The sequence below is a fragment of the Tenrec ecaudatus genome, chromosome 10 (genome assembly GCF_050624435.1).
Source record: "Tenrec ecaudatus isolate mTenEca1 chromosome 10, mTenEca1.hap1, whole genome shotgun sequence".
NCBI lineage: Eukaryota > Metazoa > Chordata > Mammalia > Afrosoricida > Tenrecidae > Tenrec > Tenrec ecaudatus.
In genome coordinates this window covers 114,138,240-114,159,786 of record NC_134539.1, presented here as the reverse complement: position 1 = coordinate 114,159,786, position 21,547 = coordinate 114,138,240, and the positions used below count along the sequence as shown (strand labels likewise).

Here is a 21,547-nt window from a genome sequence, read left to right as displayed (position 1 = left end):
CATACACTTGTTTTCGTGGCTACTTCATCACTGTCATTTTGCTACTGTGATGAATGGGGGCCCCCCTTGTGAAAGGGCCGTTCGACCCCCAGGTTGAGAACCTCCGTCCTGGAGAGCAACCTGGGGCCTCCCTGGAGCTCAGGTTGTGTGGATTGGTCTCCGCAGGACCATCTGGTATGAGCTACAAGCAAGAGACTGGCCCTTTAAGAAGCAAGCAGCGGAGGCCATGATCTGGCAGGTCGGAAGCGGGGAAGGCATGAAGCGGGTCCTGGCCTCGGTCAGCCTGGGCAAAGAAGTCAGCGTGAGTAGAACCCACTTCCTGGGCAGGCAGCGGGCCTAGAGGTGGGCTTGGGATGCACTGCATGGCTGCCCACCCACCCAAGAAATGGGATCCCTGGGGGGAAACTCTGCCACCCTGGGGGAGTCTCTACCTTACAGATGAAAACACCCACCTTTGTGGGAAAACACAGGCGCCCGAAGAAGAAACAGCCATTATTAATAGCCCCCTGTTGATCTTTTCCTGTCTGACGCCTTCCAGTTTCTTCAAGGGAATGGCTTTCCTTCTGAGCTGCGGAGGTAGTAGAGCCCTGCGTGTGACCGAAGACGTCCTCACTGCCCTGAGCACCTGGGGGAGGGGGCGGTCCTGCTGACCTACCAACACCTTCCCCAGACGCTTTTCTTAACTGCTGGAGGGCAGTGCGCAGCTGGGGGCCACATCTGTTCACCAGCTCCTGAAGGCAACTGTGGGAAACGTTGTTGAAATCCCGGGCACCAAACTGGCTCCTCCTGGCAGTTAACTGGCTGAGCAGTTGATATACCCCTGACCTGGGCTGAACTCCATGGGTCTCGAGAGAGAGAAATGGGGTGACTGCCTTAGCCCATATGAGTTTACCAACCCGGGCCATCACGGAGTTTAACCGGAGAAGGCTGGACAAATTCCATCTGTACTCACTTTAGTGAGAGAGAGGCCTTTATTGTTTGATTTTGCAAAATCGGGCTCTGAGACTCAAGACAAAGTGGGCAAAAGTGGGGACTCTTCACAGCCCCCCCCAAAGCATTTTATCCCTGAGTTTGCAAACACGCCCCCCCACTCCTGGTGCCTCATTGGCGGAGTGCTATGTTGTAACCGTCCTTCCTGAGCGTCCCCTAAGAGATTCCCTCCCCCTCTCCCCCTCCCCTAACTCATCCAGTTCCGGCAGTCCATACCCCAGGTGCCCGAGCGCTAGAGATTGTCCTAGCGGCTCTCAACCGGTGCCCTGGTCACTGAGTAACTCCTTGACGCTTGCTCTCTGCCTGCGGAAGATGAGCCAGCCTGGAGACTGACTTCTCACAACACGATTGCGGGCCTCCCCCTTCTGTCTGCCCTCAGCAGTCTTTCCGTCTGGCAGCCTGCAGGTCTCCTTGTCACCCGCACAGCCCACAGGGAAAGAAGTCTGGAGGGGCCCACACGTTTCGGTGAATCAGCTCCCTGCTGTCGAGTTGATGCCAACTCACAGTGACTCTGTAGAACAGGATAAAGAACGGTCCCTGTGGGGTTCTGAGACTGTAACTCTTGACAGGAGTAGAAAGCCTCATCTTTCTCCCACAGAGCAGCTTGTGGTTTTGAACAGTTGACCTTGTGGTTAGTAGCCCAACGGGTAACCACAGGACTGGCTAGGATGAGGAAAATAGGTTAACAGGTTAGTTAGTAAGTAGTCTCAGTACATGCCTGGGTGACACAGCACTGGACATGCTCAGAGGGCCCAAGGACACTTCTCCAGGTCCTGCGTGGCTTATTAAAAGCCTGGGCGATGTTGATCAGATCACTTACTATAGACCAGAGGTCCTTAAACTTTTTAAACAGGGGCCCAGTTCACTGTCCCTCAGACCCGTTGGAGGGCCGGACTATAGTTTAAAAAAATATGAACAAATTCCTATGCATACTGCACATATCTTATTTTGAAGTAAAAAAGAGGGGGGCGGCATAAACACCCAGCAGGCCAGATAAATGTCCTCGGCTAGAGGACCCCTGCTAGACTCTGGGGCAGGCACAGTGGCCAGTGGCGAACACAGCCCCGTCGTCCTGAAAGAGCTTATTGATTTCCTCATTTAGCTGGTAGCCAGCAGCTGGGCACTCACAGAAGGCTCATTTAAGATGACATCATCTTGAGTGAACTCACTCCAGTGGTGCTTGCCATCTGGTTGAAGTGCTAAGCACCCAGGCAGGTGCTGCCTCTCTCAGAGGGACTGCAGGCTCTCCTTGGGCCAGCCAGCTCCACTTGCTCTGGGGCCCTGCAGGCCACAGCGAGGATGCCGGGCGGTGTCACAGAGACGAGGGGTGAGCACTTCCTCGGTGCTCGTGGCTCACCCTCCTTGGCCGTCTCCAGAGCCAAGGGCTGCGCCGTCTTCACCTGGCATGGCTTTGGCGGATAGTGACAGGTCCAAGGCATGCGCCGTGACCTTAGCCAGCCTCTGTGGGAAGCCGGGAAAGCAGCCAAAGAGGCGCCCGTCTCTTTTAAGTCGGCAAATACATCTTTTAAACAAAACAAGAAGTGCATGCCATCTAGCTGATGGACGGCCTCTCCCGAAGCGATGCTCACGATCTCAAGTCATGCACAAAGCCTTTCCACCAAAGCAGCTCCTCGGTCGGTGCCGTGCTGTCATTGAACTCCGTCCGGTCCTGGGCAGCCGGGAGGTGTCCCCCATTTACCTTGAGCAGTCAGGCTATTTAGATCATCTTCCTGTGGACGTTTGCTTTCTCTGAAAGAAAAACACGCCTCTGTAAACTGCTCTGCTGGCAGCCCTTCAGGTTACCTTTCGGCCGCTCTCAGGCTGGGGCAGCGGGGAGAGCTGCCGGGGGCCTTCAGGGGCACGAAGGCCTGGTGCCGAGACCAGAGCATGGGAAGGGAGCCAGGCTCCGCTCTGGGTACACTTCTGGTAGCCTTTTGCTGCCTGGTGCCCCAGAGGTGCCGATTTAACTGGCCTGGGATACAACCCAGGCCATCGTTCGTGTTTTTAATTTTTAAATAAAGCTCCTTGGCCAATTTCCTTGTGCAGTCAGAGCTCTGGGCTCACGGGTCAGAGATCTGAGATGGATTCCGGTAGCACGCGGTCCAACCTTGGGGAGCTCTTTATGAAGAAGAGGGGAGTTGGGCAGAGAGACAGAGGCAGGATCCCAGCACCCCACTCTGGTTCAGAAGAGCTGTCTTTTTAACTTATTGCCGCCGGGAGGGAAGAAGGTTCATTGGCCAGTGTTAAGAGAACAGTATAGATTCTAGTCTAAAGCAGGAAGTACACCGAACTGTCACCTGCCAGAGAGTACACATACCTGTCCAGGTGCATCCCCGATGGCAATTGCCGCCCAGTGGACAGTCCTGCTTCAGAAGATGATTCATAATAGTTTTTTTCTTATCACTGGCCAGTGAGCCTCCCTGCCCCCAATAGCAGCAGGTTAAAAAAAGAAGAAAAGCTGGCTCTCAGGAGCCCGCAGTGGGCTGGGGTGACGTTTGCCCCCTCTCCTCTGCCCCAACGCCCTACTTAGAGAGCGTCGCAAGCAGGCCCACGTCATGTACTATAGGAAACCCTTCCCGATCGGTAGCTTGGAGCTCTGTCTGCACAGTGGAATTAGCCAAGAAGCTTTATGTAAAAATTAACAATGGCCTTGGTTGTATCCCAGGCTGATAAAACTGGTACCCCTGGACTGAGGCCCTCAGTACCGGCATTTTAAAAAAATCATTTTATTGAGGCCCTTACAAGTCTTATCACAATCCATACATCCATCCATTGTGTGAAGCACATTTGTACATTTGTTGCCATCATCATTCTCAAAACATTTGCTTTCTACTTCAGCCCCTAATATCGGCTCCTCATTTTCCCCCTCCCTCCCTACTCCCCACTCCCTCATAAGCCCTTCATAAATCATAAGTTATTTTGTCATATGTTATACTGTCTGACGTCTCCCCTCACCCACTTCTCTGTTGTCCATCCCCCAGAGAAGAGGTTATACATAGATTCTTGTAATCGGTTCCCCCTTTCCACCCCACTTTCCCTCTACCCTCCAGGCATCACCACTCTCACCACTGGTCCTGAAGGGATCATATGTCCTGGATTCCCTGTGTTTCCAGTTCCTATCTGTACCAGTGTACATCCTCTGGTCTAGCCAGATTTGTAAAGTAGAATTGAGATCATGGTAGTGGGGGTGGGGGAGAGGAAGCATTTAAGAACTAGAGGAAAGTTATATGTTTCATCATTGCTACCCTGCACCCTGACTGGCTCATTTCCCCACAACCCCTCAATAAGGGAATGTCCAGTTGTCTATAGATGGGCTTTGAGTCTCCACTCTGTACTCCCCCTCATTTACAATATGATTTTTGTTCTTTGATGCTTGATACCTGATCCCTTGACAGCTCGTGGGCACACAGGCTGGTGTGCTTCTTCCATGTGGGCTTTGTTGCTTCTCAACTAGATGGCCTCTTGTCTATCTTCAAGCCTTTAAGACCTCAGATGCTGTATTTTTGATAGCTGGGCACCATCAGCTTTCTTCATCACATTTGCTTATGCACACATTTGTCTTCAGTGATCGTGTCAGGAAGGTGTGCATCATCGAATGCCAATTTAATAGAACAATGTGTTCTTGCACTGAGTAAGTACTTGAGTGGAGACCCAATGTCCATCTGCTGCCTTAATACTAAACCTATAAATATATGCACATAGATCTAATTCCCCACCATCCTCTATAAATATATTTACATATGTACATGCCTGCATTTAGACCTCTATAAATACCCTTTGTCACATAGTTCTCTCCTCTATTTCCTCTGACTTTCCTCTTGTCCCACTATCATGCTCAGCCTTCATTTGGGTTTCAGTAATTTCTCCCGGTTACATTGCCCTTGCTGAAGCCCTACCAGGCCTCTCACACCCTCCTTGCCACTAATTTTTGATCACTTGTTGCTCCCCTGTCCTTGGGTTGGTCAACCCCATCTCCTCTCCCCCACCTCCCCCTCTCCCATGTCCCCCCGGAACCATCGGTCCCATTGTTTTCTCCTCCAGACTATTCATCCAGCCTGTATTATCTAGATAGAGCTGTAGAGATAATAATATGCACCAAAACCTGGCATTTTTTAATCCCAGAAATTCCAGTGTATACACGAGAGTAAGTCAAAACTTAATGCTACGAGGGTTCCAGTTTATACATGCACTAAACGTGCTTCAAGGTGACCCTGGGATGGGTGGTCGGCTGCAGATAAGTCTCTCAGTCAGTGTTCTTGTGCTTGGCTTATGAAGGTGCCTTCCCTAAAGGTCCGATCCAAACCGTGGCTTCCAGGAGAATCCGCTCTGCCAGTTCAATCCCAGCCAGCTCAGAAAGTGATGACGACCGGTTTTCTGTTTGTTTGTGTGTTTGCTTGTTTGTTTGTTTTGGAGGGATGGAGGGAGATTCTTGATCAGTTTTCTTGAAGGACACCGGACAATTCCAGGGGTGTATTAGGAAGACGTTTTCAGAAAATGGGAAGCTGCATTGGTGACACAGAGGCCCTGCAAGTGGCACTGGGAGGTTTTGTTTTCTCTCTCATCATGACAATGCACGTGCTCGATCTTTGTGGATTGCAAGGGCTGTCCTAGATGGATTTCACTGGGAAAACCGACTCCATAGACCACATAGCCCTGATCTTGCCCCATCAGACTTCTTGCTGACAAAACTCAGAGCATTTAAAAGGAACACACCCCAAAAACTGCTATTTAGGATGTGGTCTAAATTGAAGGGAGTAGACTTCTTTCAGGAGGAGGTTTAGAAAGACAGGCACACTTGCTTCAGAAGCGCGTAGGCCTGGATGGAGACAGGCTGCGAAACAATAGCTTCGCGCTGCGATGTTTCTTATATAACGGAGGGAGGGAGCTGTGTGTGTAAAGCAGCCCACCCCCTGTCTGTCCCTTTGCTGGGCATTGGTAGCTGTGTCTTGCTGTGATGCTGGGAGCGATGCCCCCGATATTTCAAATGCCAACAAGGTCACCCCTGGTGGATAGCTTTCAGCAGAGCTTCCAGACGAAGCCAGACTGGGAAGAAAGACCTCATGATCACCCCCCGTGCCCCCAAAAATGGCTGGTGAAAATCTCCCCTGGAGGGGAGCCTGGCTGGAAGGAAAAGGCGAGCGGAAGCGGCGGCTGTGGCAGAGTAGATGGTTTGGCACGCTGTGCCGGCCTGAGTGTTGCTATGCCACTGGAAGTCATGTCACCAGTACGTCACATGCCAGCAGAGTCACCCGTGGCAAACAGGCTTCAGTGGTGCTTCTAGACTAAGAAACGCCTAGGAAGAGACAGTCCACTTCTGGAAAACTAGCCACTGAGAACCTTATGAGTAGCCACAGAATATTGTGTGACACGGCACCAGGAGATGCCCCTCTTAGGTGAAAAGGTACTGAAATATGACGGGGGGAGCGCTGTCTTCTCACAGGTGAGTCAGCTTGGCACGAGGACAACCTGTGGACACCGCATTCAAGAAATCGGAGAACCTGGTGTGTCGAATTGAGCCAAGAGGTGACCTTGAGGACTAAAGCGTGCCTGACCCGAGCCCTGGACGGTGCCCTCGTCGTCTCGTCCGCGTGTCAAGAACGGGACGCTGATGCATCTGAACTTAGTCCGCGGTGTTGTGAATACGGAATGTCCCGTGGGCTGCCAGACACCAAGCACACACAGCAGTCGTGGACGACGTACAGCCAGCACACTCCTTGGGAACCAGGATGGTGAGACTTGGGTTTCCTGTGTTGTGGACGTGGTCTCCGGCGGCACCAGTCCCTGGAAGTAGACCCCGTGCGGGGTAAAGTTAAGAGGGTCAGCAGAAGAGAAGACCGCCTAGAAGGAGCTGGAGCGACACGGTGGCTTCAACAGTGGCCTCAGACCTCCCCGGGCTTGCGAGGCTGTCTGGACAGGGCAGTGTTTCATTCGGTTGCAGCGAGAGAGCCCCTTGGGTAAGAACTGACTTCACAGCACCGAACAAAGAACAGAAAGGTGCCTTACATTGCCAGGAGGGCAACGTACTAAGAATTTTTTTCTTATTTAGATAAAACAAGCCTACAACATGTTCTGGTTTTATACAAAGACGACGTGTGCACTGGGTTTCTTTCTTACAGCCTGGCACTGTTTTATGCAACAGAGCCTCCACTGTAATTTGAGTCACTTTAGCTAAGACGACAGACGTCAACTAGCCAGGTTCTTAAGGAAAACCAGCATCCTGACCCCGTTCCTCACCAAAGGCACTAGCTTTGTCTTGTTCCGTCTGCTCTCCACTCCCCGTCAGTCCCTTCCCCTGCACATCAGCCCCCACCCTGCACTTGTACAGCATTGGGCTGCTTTCCAGATCTTCTGAGTAAGTCTCCCAGACGCCGGCTCCCAGCTACAGGGTGTACGCGGTGAATGTGCGTTCACCATGGTGATAGGCCATAAAGGTTGTTAGCTGTTGATGAGGTCATTTGCTACAGTGGTGTTAGCTTTGTGCTGTCACTGTATTGACTTCTCATTGGGGCAAGGTCTATTCCCGCGTCATTGCTGTTTTCCCTGGAGTTTCTGTTTGCCTTTTTCCTTGATGAGATTAGAGACGGGCACCTTCATTGGGCTCTTGTGGCAGCGCCTTCCCTCATTGGCCTGTCTCCTCCTCAGATCTGCCAATCTCCTACATTGGAGTCAAGGGCCTCCTAAGCCTGCAGCGTAACTGTCATCTTCTGTTTCTTCCCCACCATTGCCGGGCCCATTGCACTATTTCATGTGTGTCCTGTCCCCACCCCCACCCCCAGTTGTGGCCCAGCAAATGAGTGTGACATTTCAGGAAGCTGCCTCCCAGTGGCTGCGGGGGAGGTGATCTTGGAAACCTGGCGTAACCAAAAGATACACGCAGTTTGCCCGCACACCAGGTGGTATAGAATTTCAGGTTCAAAACCACTTTCCCTCAGATATTTGCAGCTTACCTCCACTGTCTGCTAAGGCCCAGTGTCCTGCTTCTCCCTGGAGGCATTTAGGATCTCCCTTTTATTCTTGGTTGGATGACATTTCCCAAGGCGAGGCTTAATGCAGATTGTACTTTGTCTCCCCAGTCAGGGCTCTGCGCTCGAGGGAAGAATCTTATTTCTTATCTGATTTCCTGCTCTCTGAGTTTCACAAGGAATGTGCAGTTAAGAAAGATTTTATGGAGGGAAAGAACGCTCCCGGGAGGGAAGGGATTGCAGAGAAAGGGACAGGAGCATCTTGAGCTCCCCGGCGGGGAGTTAGGTCAGGGTAATCACACCTGACAGTGAAGCGGTGGGACTTACTCACACCTGACAGCGAAGCGGTGGGACTTATATAGGGTCCGAGCCAAGCACGTAGGTACTGATAAGGGGAAGGAGGCTTTTAGTGTTGCAGCTGCAAGGCCTTGAGGCCGGGGGAGGGGGCTGTGGGGACCCTGCCCGGAGAGAGAAGCTCCTAGGAATGCTGGAGGCAGGGGCTGCAAAGTCCAGCAGATTATCCGTCTTTCTGAGAGGCTGGGGGAAGGGGCTGCGTGGTCCGGACCCGGCCTAAATAGGAGCTTCATGTCTCTTACCTTCTCTACCCTCTGTAAGCAACTGGATGTCCCCTTACAGAAGGGTCGCGGGAAGGAGAAGAGCCAGTCAGGGTGCAGTGTAGCAACGACAAGACAAACAACTTTCTTCTAGTTCTTTAATACTTACCCCCTTATCATGATCGCAATTCTACCTTACAAATCCGGCTAGACCAGAGGATGTACACTGGTACAGACCAGAGCTGGAAACACAGGGAGCCCGGGACAGATAACCCCTGCAGTATCAATCATGAGAATAAAGATACCAGGAGGGCAAGGGGAAGGTGGGGGAGAAAGGGGAACCGATTACAAGGATCTATTATACCCCCCTCTCAGGGGAGTCATGAGTGAAGTGGGTGAAGGGGAGACATCCGTCAGTATAAGACATGAAAAAATAATAGTGTATAAATTATCAAGGGTTCGTGAGGGAGGGAGGGAAGGAGGGGAAAAAGTGAGCTAATACCAAGGGCTCAAGTAGAAAGCAAATGTTTTGAGAACGATGATAGCAACCAATGTACAACGGATGTGATAAGAGTTGTACGAGCCCCCAATTAAATGATTTTAAAAAAAGAAATAGAATGGAAATACAGTGTGAAGTATATGATCTTTGCCATTAAACTGTTGATGTTAAAAGGGGGAGGGGCTTCAAAAAAGGTGATGGGAAAATGGAATTAGAAGGGAATGGAATTTTCCCACGAACGTGTGAAAGCCCTCTTCATGTTTCCCATCCCTCTCTCAAACTAGGAGCCCTGGTGGCACAGTGGTTAAGTGCTCAGCTGCTAAGAACAAGGACAGGGGTTCCAACCTGCCAGCTGTCCTCCATAGCGGAGAGGTGCGGCAGTCTGCTCATGTGCAGATGCCCAGCTGGGAGCCCACGGGGCAATTTGTCTGCCCCGCAGTGTTGCTCTCAGTCCAAATCCAGCTCCACGGCAAACGGGCCTGATTTTATCTCAGACCAGGCTCGCAATTGGGAGTATGGCGGGGAGGGTAATGTTTCCTCCATCTTCTAGCATTTCTAAATAATGTTTTGTTTTAGAAACGGGATTAAAAAAAAAACACTTCCTTATTTTTTTTTTTTTGCACCCTGGTCTTATTTCATGAATATAGTAGCTTCTGCAACCACCGCTCCCCACATCTTTGGTCTCTCTCTCTGGCTCCCCACCCACAGCAGGAGGCTCTGTGGGCTCTGGGTATAAAGAAACCTGAGTGTGTGCTGACCCTGAGACGATGGGTACTCTCTGCAGGAGTCCTCTTTCCTGTCCTCTGAGCGTCTCCTGTCTTCTCACGGGCACTTTTGAGTGGGAGGGCCGGAGGCTCAGCCTTGCACCTGAGTGGGACCCTGATAAAGTTGTCAGCCCTTGACCCCATGTACCAAGGAATGCTACGCTGCCTTGTCCCCTGCCACCTCCGGGATCCATCATAACTCATCGGGCTTTGTGAGCTGTGACTGGGTAGATGACCAAGCTCCGCTCAAATCTGCTCGGCTTCGTAGCGGCATGCAGGTGCCCCCGGGTGTTGGCTACACAGGAGGTCCCTGGGCCTGGAAGCCTGAGAGTAGGCAGCCCCCAATATCCAAGTCAGAGATTTCCTCTGGAGCAACTGTACCTGGGTGGGGGGCCAGGGGCAGAGCAGGACAGCGTCCCCACTGCTAGCGCTGCGTGCCACTCCCAGCCTCCATTCCTGCCAACGCCAAGGCTCCCACGTCCACCGTCACCCCAGCCACGCATATTCCTAGCATCTTTCATCCACCTGTCTGCACACTGCCTCTACTTTCCATCCTTTGGAAAACCACTGGCCTCCACAATCTGGTCTTCCCCATTACCAAGCCCATTCAGCTCTAGACTTGGTCAGGCTGCCCCCTTCGCCCCCCATGGGGTTGAAGAACAGCAGGGCTGGGAAGCTCACTCTGGAGTCTCATTTGGAATGGGAGGTTCGGAGTGCTCCAGAGATGGCACTGTTTCCACGTTTCTCCACACTTCTTCACGTGGCACGGTGTCGGGGGTCCTGTAGCCTGGGCAAAGGTTGAAAACATCGAAGGGCTCCCAGGAATCGTGCCTGGGGTCTTGCCGGGCCGGGCCTCCTCTCATGCCAGCTCCATCTGCAGGAGATCCTGTCTGCCTGCTGGGCGTTCGACCTGCAGGAGCGGCCGAGCTTCCCCCTGCTGATGGACATGCTGGAGAAACTGCCCAAGCTGAACCGGCGCCTCTCCCACCCCGGGCACTTCTGGAAGTCAGCCGAGTAAGTGCTGTGCAGTCAGCTGCCCCTGACCCCTGCCCAGCCCAGCCCAACCCCGGTTCTTAGCACCCTCTTTGACCTGGGAAATTCACACACACACCTGACAAGGATGGGCTAGGATTGGTCAGTCGGTGAGAAGGCTCCTGTAGGCTGGGGAGTACCCACGTTTCCCATCAGCGAGAGAGAACAGCGTGGCAGTCCTTGGCAGACTAGGACAGGCACATCCTGCCCAGGAGGGGACAGCCTGAGGCCAGTTAGCGCGACACAGTCGTGGGTCTTGAGTGTCCCCCAAATAAGCAGGGTCAAGACTGTCTAGTGGGTGCAGGTGCAGACACAGCGCTCCGGGAAACGGAGCTGCCCCTGTGGGAACCACGCCGTTGGTTTATGCGGTGATCTGATGCTTGAAGCCCCGTCCATTCCGCCTCATCACACCTGCCTCCGCCCTCTCGGGCCGGGGACTGTCTCTGTGAGACAGTGGAGGCCATCGCCATCTCTTCCGTGTGTGTCTCACGCCCTTATTTCTCTGTCCCCCTGTCTTTCGGGCTCGGTCAGAATGCTCAGAGACTCCAGCCTGCCTCAAACCATCTGTGAGCATCTGGGGGAGTCTTCTGTTTTCCTGGACCTCCGTGCCTCAGCTTTAAGCAGTGGGGGTCAGGGCAGGGTAGGCGAAGGTACCGGTGGGAGATGGTTTAGGCTCTATAGGCCCAGAGGCACGTGGATGCTTACAGTGCCCTGACCCTTGTGGTGGGCCCAGCAGCTATGTGAAGTGACGTCGGCTTCAGGCCCTGGCCCTGCCATGGGGCCTCAACCCTTCCTTGTAGAGTAAACTGGTCACAGGGCCCGTCGAAGGGGGTGCATGCCATTGTGGGCTCGGGAATACCGCACCTTACAGCGCCAACATCGTATGCAGCATTTGGCTCTTACGGCGGCCCAAGTACCACACACAAGTTGGGGGTGGGGTGGGGGCAGGTAGAGGTAGAGCATTGCCGTGGGAGGAGTGTGAGGGAGGCCCCACGGTCTGGTGGCTGCTACACCCGTGGAGGGCTTGGCATCTGCCTGCCAGCAGGGAGCTGCCGTCAGTCAAATGAGGACCAGCAGGAGCAGACACGGGGCACTGCCCCTCCCGGGGCCCAGACTGCCTTGTTCTCTCGCCCACTGCTTCTAGCCCCGCCCCAGGAGCAGAGTGGTGATGCATAGCAGATGGGCAGGAGTACCTCTCTGAATGGCTGAGGGCACGCTTGCAGTGCCCGGTGCCGTGGAAAAGCACGGGACTCTTGGGCTGCTGTCTCTCACTTGCCCTGGAGGGCTCGAGGCTCCTTGGAGCCACATCTCAGGTCGACACGCTCCACACACGGGCAGGAGCATGGGTTTCCACAGTCAGGGGCGGTGGTGGGAGGCAGCAGGGCCCCGCCAAGCTGGTTCTGTTGGACCCCGGGGAGCTCAGTCCGCAGCCCAGGGCCTGGTTTCCTCCTCCATGGAAAGGGAGGTGGTACACCGTGGGGCCTCGCTTCAGGAGACCTATCTGGATACCCCAAGGACCAGTTAGCCCCATCTCACTCTGCAGACGGGGAACTGAGTCACACACCAGGGCTGCTGCGGTCTGCCCAAAGAGACAGGCTCAAGCCCCTTCAAGGAGAGCGTGCCGGGCTCCCTGACGGAGTCCATGTGGAAATCTCTGTTCGTGATTGCTTCCGTTTTGCACACTCAACCTCTAATTCTCATTTCCTCTCTTCTCTCCCATTGTCTCGTTGCTTCCCACCACCCCGCCCCCTCGGTGGGTGGTGGGTGCACTGGTTTGGGCTGTCATCTCTCCCACCTCCATCATGACCACCCCCTGCACCTGTCTGCACCCGGCGCCATCACTTGTGGGGTGCTCCCTGCCTGGACTGCCTTCCTCCCTCACCTGGCGGAAACGCTTCGGCACTCTCAGCCGCTGGCGGAGCCGCTACTACGGAAAAGGACGCTTCGGCCACGCTGACTTTAAGAGCCCCTGTCCGGTTCTGCAAGAATAGTGTGTGCCCTCTCATGTCCTCCCCCCACCCCCCTGCCTGCTTGCAGCCATCCCCGCATACACCTGCTGCCTGTCCCTGCATCCCAGCTTCCCCATCTGTCTGTGTGCCGGGCCCATAAACCAAAGTGCCATCCTGCTGAAATGGCCAGCAAAGGACTGGGCAGGGAGAGACCATGTAGCCCTGCCCTGTCGGTGTAGCTCTGGGGGTGGGGGGCGAGCTTGGATCCTTGGCTCCGAAGCCCCATGCTCCAATGGAGGGGATCCCATGAGAAACGCAGTGTGCTCTGAGGGGTTCGAGCCAGTAGTCTGTGGGTGAGGAACGCAAGCCCATCAGCCAGTCACTAGCCAGCACCTTCTCCAGAAGCATCGCTGGGCCGGGCTGTGGGGGAGTTTGGAGATGGTTCTCTTCCCAGACCCCTCAGCTTGCACTGCTGCCAAGTCTGGGATGGGGGGGGGGGCAGGCCACGACCCTGTCTCTTTCCACCCCAGAAAGAGCATCCTCCGCCCGCATCCCCCGCCAGGCCTCTAACACTCGCCCCAGGCTCCCTTGGGGGCTGGCGGTTCTGACACTGCTCCCCCTCCTTCTCTTCCCTCTGTAGGTTGTAGGTCCGACTGCCTTGCATGCACCCGGCCTCTCTTCCTCCTAACCGACACCTCGGCACCGGGACCTCCGCTAAACCCAGCGAGCTGCGGGCACTAACCCGGGACGCAGGCTCTGCCGCGCCAGGCTGCCCTGCCAGACTTCTTCTTTGGCTTTGTGTGTTTTCCAAACTGCCCCCTCTCCACGTGCCTGAGCGACCGCCCTCTCGGGAAGACCCACCACTAACAGAGCCCCTCCCCGCCCCCCGCCCTCGGCGAGCCGCACGCGCTCTTAACTACCTTCCTGGACATGACTTTTGTGTCTCCTCTGCCATTTGTCTTGGGGGTGGGGGGTGCTGGGTGGGTTTTGCTTGGGTGGTGCTGTGTCATGACTAACAAACACTGTGGTGAGATGGAGCCCCACCCTGGGGAGACCAGCCCCCTCCTGGTATGAAGCGGGGGTGGGGGTGGAGGGGGGTTCCACTTGGCTTTTCACCGGGGGGGGCCCATCCAACAAGGAGTGGAGTGATATGAGAGCCACCAGGAGTCCCCCCAGCACTGTGGTCCTGAGAGCCCCCGATAACGGCTGGTCTGTCCCAGGGAGCAGTAGGCACACGCTGCCCTCGTGCTCTCAGGGACCCCACATCCCAAAACCTGCAGCCCCCAAAACACTTTCCTAAAGCAAAGGGGGATTCCCAATACCAATTTCAGAAATAAAAATAGAGCTGCTAGCCCCATCCCCCTGCCTCGCCCCCAAGTTAGTGACCCTCACAACATCTGCCCATGTACCCAAAGCCCCCAGTCAGCTATCACCGACAGGGTGACTTCTAGGCCGTGTGCATCAGCCACTGGAGAACGTCCGAACTGCAGGTTCCCGGGCCCCACCCGTGACCTGCTTGGTCCCCATCTCATGCATGAGAAGTCTCTGGGCAGCTGCCTTTCAGCCAGCCTCCCAGATGGCCTTCATGGATCCCCAAATGGGGGGAGCACGTTCTAATGCAGGATGGGACGTTGCCCTTGGTCCCGGGGATCAGCCTCTCTCTCCCATGCACCAGTCGGAGCACAAGCAAACATGACAGCAGCTCTGATCCCGGGGCGGTGATGGGGCGGGCCGAGTGATGGAGGATGGGGACCCGGCCCTCCATGTCGGCCAGGAGCAGCTCTGCACAGGCTGTTAGCGTCGCAGTCACTGTCACTTCTTGGTGGGTGGCCGGGCCCATTGCCAAGCTTCTGGACCTGGTCCACGCGCTCCTCCCAACGCTGACCAGCGAGGCTGTAACCCGGGTTTCTCTCCTTCTTCGCAGCATCAGTAGCAGCAAAGTGACACCCCGCTTTGAGAGGTTGGGCCTGGGTGTCCTGGAGCCCAGTAACCCCAAGATGTAGCCAGGCGTGCAGGTCTCCTGCTGCGGTGGCTTTCTTGAGCCGATTCTGTGAGCCACCCAGACTAAAAAGCAAACTCACTCTCCGAAGCACCAGCCATCCTCCCGGCCCTCCCAGCGCTGCAAACCCGGAGCCCGAGCCTCAGTGTACACTGCTGCCCCCAGGGATGCTCGGGTCCTGTGGAGATGGAGCTGCTGCTGAAAATGGCACCCCCCCCCAACCTGTCCAGACAGGCAGCCAATGTTTACATACATGTTTCTGCTGCATGTGGGCGATGTTTTACAAGAGGTAATAAAGATGGCCAGTCTCTGTGCACAGGGCCCCGGGCCCCGCCCACTGGGATGGTGAGGGGCAGCCCCAGGGGTGGGAGTGGGGTGGGGGGCACTGCAGCAGAGCAGGAAAAGCAACGAGGTGGTTGGCTGGTCCCAGGGGCAAGGGTTGGGTGCCAGAGGGGGAGACTCTTCTCTAGGGGTCTCCGCTGACCCCCATCAGACGGTCCGGCTGCCCATCATCTTGGAGCAGAAACCCTGACTAGGAGCTGCGCTCTCCATGGGCGGGGGGTGGGGGGGTGGGCATTTCCTGCTGGGGGCAAAGAAGACCTCCTCGTCCAGGCCGACATTTGGATGCAGTCTCTGTTCACCTAGCCAAGGTCGTCTCCGCAGGGGAGGCCACGTCCACATCCACATCCACATCCACATCCCTGTAGACATGCCTCTTCTTGAACCCACCCCCACCCCCACCCTGGGAAGATCCCTGAAGGAGATGAGACATAGCCCTATGGTGGTTAGACTCCAGCCAGCCCCAAGCTGACCTTGGCTCATCCTCGGTGTGTCATGGCGCCTGCTCTGCGTTGACAACAGGGTTGGGGTACCTGAGCCCACCTCCCACAGCCCATGCTCTAAGCCTGCCCCCCACTCCAGTGAAACCTATCAAGCAAGCCCCCTTTGTCCCCATTTGCAGAGCCTTTGAAAGCTCCAAGCCAGACTTTTGGCACGGAACGAGGGGCTTCGTTAGAAACCATCTCCCTTCCGTGGGGGAACGAGGGGCTTCATTAGAAACTATCTCCCTTCCGTGGCGGCCCTGAGAACAGGACATGGAGCCGAGCTGGGCGCTAGTCTGGGGCTTACCTCTGCCCCCCCATCCTCCCCATCCCCTAGCGCCACCACCACTTTTCAGAGGGTCCCAAGCACCGGAGGTGAGCTGAAGCAACACATCGATGCCCACCCTGCCGCAGGCCGCAGGCCCACTCCAGGGCCAGGGCCCCCTCGAGCGGCCACTTCTTGGAGAATATAGCTGTGTACTTGTACTCCCGGGACTCCCCGCCCACCCCCTGCCCAGTCTGCCCCAGCTACCAAGACTGTTAGCACCCTGACCTTTCCCAACCAGGGTGGGGAGAAAGAAAGCTGTACACTCCTTAGCTCAGCACTGGGCGGGTCTGTTCACGCTGTCCCCAGCACCCCACGGCCATGTAACTTACCCCTGTATGTGACCCTCGCACCTCAGCCACATGGAATATAGGCCAGCACCCCTACACATCTGCCTTCTCATAGGTCACGGTTTGGCCCCTGCCCCGCCCACGGGCAAGAGCAGAGTCTGGTGGCAGCCTGAGTGAGGGTCCCAGCTCTTGCCTCTTCCGGGACTCCTGATGTCCTAGCCCCACCCCCCGGAGAGAGTCCACCTGGATCTTGGTCTTATCACAGTCTCAGTTCACTTCCAGCAGCATTTTGTTAATACCCATGGTGGGGCTGCCGACCGCAGGTCAGTGGTTCAAAACCACCCACCAGCTGCTCCATGAGGGCAATGAAGGTTCGGTGTCTCAGACACCCGCTGGGCAGTTCCACTCCGTCCTAGAGGGTCGTTACGGGTTAGGAATGACGCGATAGCAGTAAGGAGCTTTGTTGTGTGTCCAGACACGGCAGGGGCACAGCACCCACCTTGAAGGAACTGACCGTGGAGAAGGGGCATGAATGAACCCTGAGGTGGTGCCGAGGAGGACGCCCTCTCCCCAAGGCCCTGGACTGCACTACCCCCTCCCCCGCCCCTCTCCCCCTGGTTGTACCTGACTGTGAAGTGAGGCTAGGAAGGCGCCCTGGCCTCCTGTCTGGGAAATACAGGAAGGACAACGGATCACTGTGAACGCAGCTCTCCCTGGCCAGCTGTGAAGGGAGAGCTAAGGGCTGTGGAGGTGTCCAATGTGTGTGTGTATGGGGGGAGGGGGGTGTCACTTCGAAGAGCCTCCAGGTCCCAGCTTCCCCTCATGCCCTGCGGTCCATGTCCCTGATGGCCCTGGCCTCCAGAGCTGCAGCCCTGCCTGGGCTCCTGACCCGAGGACTGGACCCTGCTGCTGGGCCAGTAGTGAGCACTGTGTGACAAGCTGGTTGCCTCATGTCGCCAGAGCTGGGGTGCTCAGGAGCACCCCCACCACCTCGGGGCCTATCTCCCGTGGTCATGGCTGCAGGGCCAGCACCGGAGGCCTTTGTGGTGGTCACTGCGGTGGGCCCCTTCCCACCCACAGAGGTGCTACGGGGCAGAGGAATGGCCGCTGGCAGGGGCAGGGGCGACAGCAACAGGGGCACCAATGTGAAGCTGGAGGGAGAACTGGCGTGAGGCTACTATGGGCCCAGGGTTTCAGCCGTGGGCTCAGACCCAGCGCCCTCTGTAGCCACAGGGACACACACTTGCTTTTCTTGAATGTGATGTGAAATTTGTACAGTAAAAGTTTTTATATTTTCTATCAACTGCATTTGTCTTCCAGAAATGCTATTAATTTAAATTAAAACGGTTAGTATTAACAAGCACACGGCATCTGCTTTGGTTTGTGTCCCCTGGCGAGAAGAAACCTGGATGTCAGGCACACATGGGAGTCTAGATCGGTCTGAAGTTAGCTCAAGGTGCCCCGGGACCGAGTGTGTGTGGGTCGGTCCCGAAGGAGACCCAGGGCCCCTGCACTTGCACAGGACGGGCTGAGGGCTCAGGAGTGCCTTACAAAGGCAGAGAGACTGCACCACGGGCCTTGGAGGCAGATGTTTCTGAACCATGGAGGAAGGGGGAAGGAGCAGCCCCGAAGGACCCAGGTGTGCAGAGGGCAGGGTATCCAGCTGCCAAGGAGGGCGCCGCCTAGAGCAGACCCAGGCCCGGCCTCGAGGGTCTCACCCACACCCTTTGGCTGGTAGATGTCTCGGCATGCAGTGGGGATTCTCTCGGTCAAACCCAGCTTCTAAGAGGCTGTCAGCTGGTTCCATTACCTGAGAAGCTCTTGGAAGGGGGTGGGTAAAGAACCAGGGGGAGGCGAGGAGGAACTGAATTTGTGGGCCCCTCCCGTCAATCGCACAGAGGCTCACTTTGATCCAACACTCACCACACTGCCACGGAGGAGGCGGGCACGGTGCTGTAACCACCACACAGCTAAGGAAACGGGCAGGGAGGGGGCCCAGGTGCTCCCCGAGACCAGTCGGTCCCAAGGGGTCAGCTCCACAGCACCTCCCTCTCATCCCAAGTCAGGGAACTCACTGAGCTTTCGTGAGCCAGAAGTGCCAGGGGTGGGGACACTGAAGAAAGAAAGGGCAGCACCATCACCCGCACGTGTGAGCCAATGCGCCCCTTCAGTGGCTTGGCAGGCTTCATGGAGGAGGTGGCAGTGGAGCGAACATGAAGGATGAGTAGATGTATCTGAGCGGGCAAGCAGGGAAGGGATTGTGCCAAGCCCTGGGTGTACTCGGAAAGCCTCGTGTCTATCCCCTGTGGCAAAGCGGAGCCTGGGAAGCAGCAGGAACCAGGAAAGGATCAGGTAGGTGCTAAGCCAAAGAGCCGGGTCTTGAGCATGGCAGCCCTGGGGAGCCATTGAGAGTTCTTGAGCAGGGTTGGGATTATTAGAGTCTAATTATTCTTACCTCTGGGCCCTGAAATTGGAGTTTATGCTAGCTCGTGTCTTCTGGAGTAGTAGATGGTTCCAGAATTTTTCCCTGGGATATATTGGCGGGGGGAGCTGGTGCTGTCAAAGTCACATTGCTAGAAGCATGGCTGTAACATGCCGGCATGGTATGTTCTCAAGACCTTTCTGGTGTTCACACTTCCTTTCAAATGTAAGCTCAGAGGAGACAAGGCTGGGAGCCCTGGCTGCATAGCGGTTACTCATTGGGCTGCTAACCATGAGGTCAGGGGTTCAACACCACTAGCAGTTTTGTGGGAGAAAAGGGAGGCTTTCTACTCCCAGAGAACTGTAGTCTCAGAAATCAACAGGGGCAGTTCTACCCCACCCTTAGAGAGTCACCATGCACTGGAAGCGACTCAATGGCAGTGCTTTTGTTTGTTTGTTATTTTAGGGGGTGGGGGACAAGGTTGCCTATTGTATATTAATTCTGGGAAGAGGAAACAGGTCTGTGGCCAGGCCTCCTCTGCAGCTCTTTGAATGGGAGGCCATTGGTGCAGGCACCGTCTCTGGGCCGCTTCTCATCTGCATGTGTCCCCAGCACCAGCGAATCGCTTCCCCCATCTCTGTTTTTATTCTGCCCGGTGGCTCAGTGAAAATAGCAGTCTGTTATGTGGCTGCGGCCCTGTTGAGAGCAGGGGAAACGAGTACTCCGCCTACCTTGTCTTTCTTGAAAGAGGTCTCGCCAGATCGCTCCCTGGAAGTGTGGCTGGCTAGATGTACTGTGGATGTGTTATCAGGAGGGACCAGCCCCTTGAGAAGGACCTCAGCTGGTAAATTAGAGGAGCAGCCAGATAAAGGAAGACTTCCAAGAAGGTGGGTCTTGGCTTCTGTTTGAGAAGCTCAGTTTCGATTTCCAGCCAAAATAACTGCAGGAGCAGCCACTAGCTCTCTGCCCGGTGTTAGGGGGGTTATGCAGGTTTCAGGTCGTTCCCCACTAAGATCGGCTAGGAAGAAAGGCCGGGTAATCTATTTCTGAAAACCAGCCAATGAAAACCTCGATCAGACAAAGAGATGTGCGTACCTAGGGAAGCCGGATCCCATGAGGGGCTTGTCTACAATCCACGGAACCCAGGAGCGTGCTGGGTTACCAACATAGAAGCCACACCCACAAGGCCAGCCCCTGGCCTGCATATCTTGCCTGTTAGGACTGTGAGACATGAAATCACTATTCTTGAAAGAGAGAAAACCAAACAAAAACCACCCTCTGCCTGGCCACGGTCTGATCCACGCCCCGTCATGGGGCAGTGCGGGGCAACTGGCTCTTGGTTCTAACACAGCCACCCTCCCTGGCTGTTCCAATAAGCATAGCACCTGGAAGGTGCTAAACCAGAAACAAGAACACCTTACCGCCAACCATCAAGCCGTGCTGACACAGCAGCCCTCTAGGGCAGAGTGAAATTGCCCTCTTGAGTTCTTGAGATGGCAGTTGTTTACGAGAGTAGAAAGCCCATCTTTCATCCGAGAAGATGCTGGTGGTTTCGAACTGGCGGTTTTGAGGCCAGGTAGGAACTAAATCAGAAGAGAAACTGAAGGATCGATGAGGCTAAGGATCACCCAACCAGGAAGTGAAATCACAGAGCTTTGACTTCCTTCTGGGCCAACTGACTCCAAAATTGTGAATAAGAGTGTCAGGATAGAAATACCTGGCATATTGAGTCCGGTCAGCCAGCCCAGTATTGGCCCAGCCTGGTGCCACATTGTTACAAGCTACTGCTTCTGCATTGCCCAGCAGAGTCTGAGCTCCCCCACCTCAAAGCATCCCCCAAACCCAACTCACTGCCGTCCAGTCAGTGCTGATTCCTAGCAACCCTACGAGACGGAGCAGCAGTGGTCCTGTGAGTTTCCGAGACTATAACTGAAAGTAGGAAGCTCCGTCTTTCTCCCTTGGAGCAGCTGGTGGTTTCAAACCGCCGACCTTTCAGATTGCAATCAAACGAGTAGGCCGCCAGGGCTCTCTAAAACGAAGACACTCGGCCAAAGTAAAATGGCTGGTCTGAGCATGAATTCAGACTTCATCTAACCCATACTAACTTCTTTTAAAAATGGCACTGTCAGGTAAGCACTGAGTTGCCAGCCACCAAGTCAGCTGTTCAAAGCCACCAGCTGATCCAAGGGAGAAATATGAGGTTATCCACCTCCGTAAAGATTTACAGCCGTGGACACCTTCCTGTGGGTCCCTGTGAGTCAGACCCAGTGATAGTGGAGTAATTTTGTTTTATTGACCTTGGCACAGAGCTAAAAACCTATACCAAGAAACTGTTTTCTCTTTAAACTCAGGGAAGGTCATGAAGCCAGCAGACTTAAGGATTTCCTCTGGCATAGTGGGTTATGGGGTTGGGCTGCTAACCACTAGGCCAGCGGTTCAAGACCACCTCGGGAGAAAGATGGGGCTTTCTAACTCATAAAGAGTTTAGTTTTGGAAACTCACCGGGCCAACTCCACCCTGCCCTATAGGATCACTATGAGCCGGCATCAACTCAATGGCAGTGAGCTTTGAATTAGTTATAATTTTTGCAAACTGTGTATGCATGTGTGTGTGTGTGATCTGGGTTTACAGAGCAAAGGCTTCCAAAACAAAGCATTTTCCCCTCCAATAGTTCAGACAGCCTTTGTTTCATCTCATTGATTGCCATCTCCACGGAGGCCACATTAGCCCATATCTCCCACTTCCTTTCCTCCTGCAGTTCTAGCCCTTTCTGTAGTCTGCACTTTGTTCACGGTCAAATGCTGCCCCTTTGAGCTCAAATGATTGCTGGTTCAAAGGCAGGTGTGGACACCTCTGCAGTGTGACTGCCTACCTTGGAGACGTGTCTGCTGTTTGTCTGGCGATCGAGCCGTCCGTAGGAGTTGGGTTCATTTCCAGGTC

General features: G+C 55.0%; 1 protein-coding gene across 1 annotated transcript in view; it reads left to right on the top strand.

The window, feature by feature from the left end:
* Nucleotides 1-17,540, top strand: part of KSR1 (kinase suppressor of ras 1) — a 167,157-nt gene extending 149,617 nt beyond the window's left edge. The window contains exons 19-22 of the mRNA XM_075559618.1: nt 166-301; nt 10,650-10,783; nt 12,711-12,791; nt 14,675-17,540. Of these exons, the coding sequence (XP_075415733.1) occupies nt 166-301; nt 10,650-10,783; nt 12,711-12,791; nt 14,675-14,753 (430 nt within the window). The 3' untranslated portion in view covers nt 14,754-17,540. The remainder of the gene's footprint in view (nt 1-165; nt 302-10,649; nt 10,784-12,710; nt 12,792-14,674) is intronic.
* Nucleotides 17,541-21,547: the final 4,007 nt, after the last annotated feature.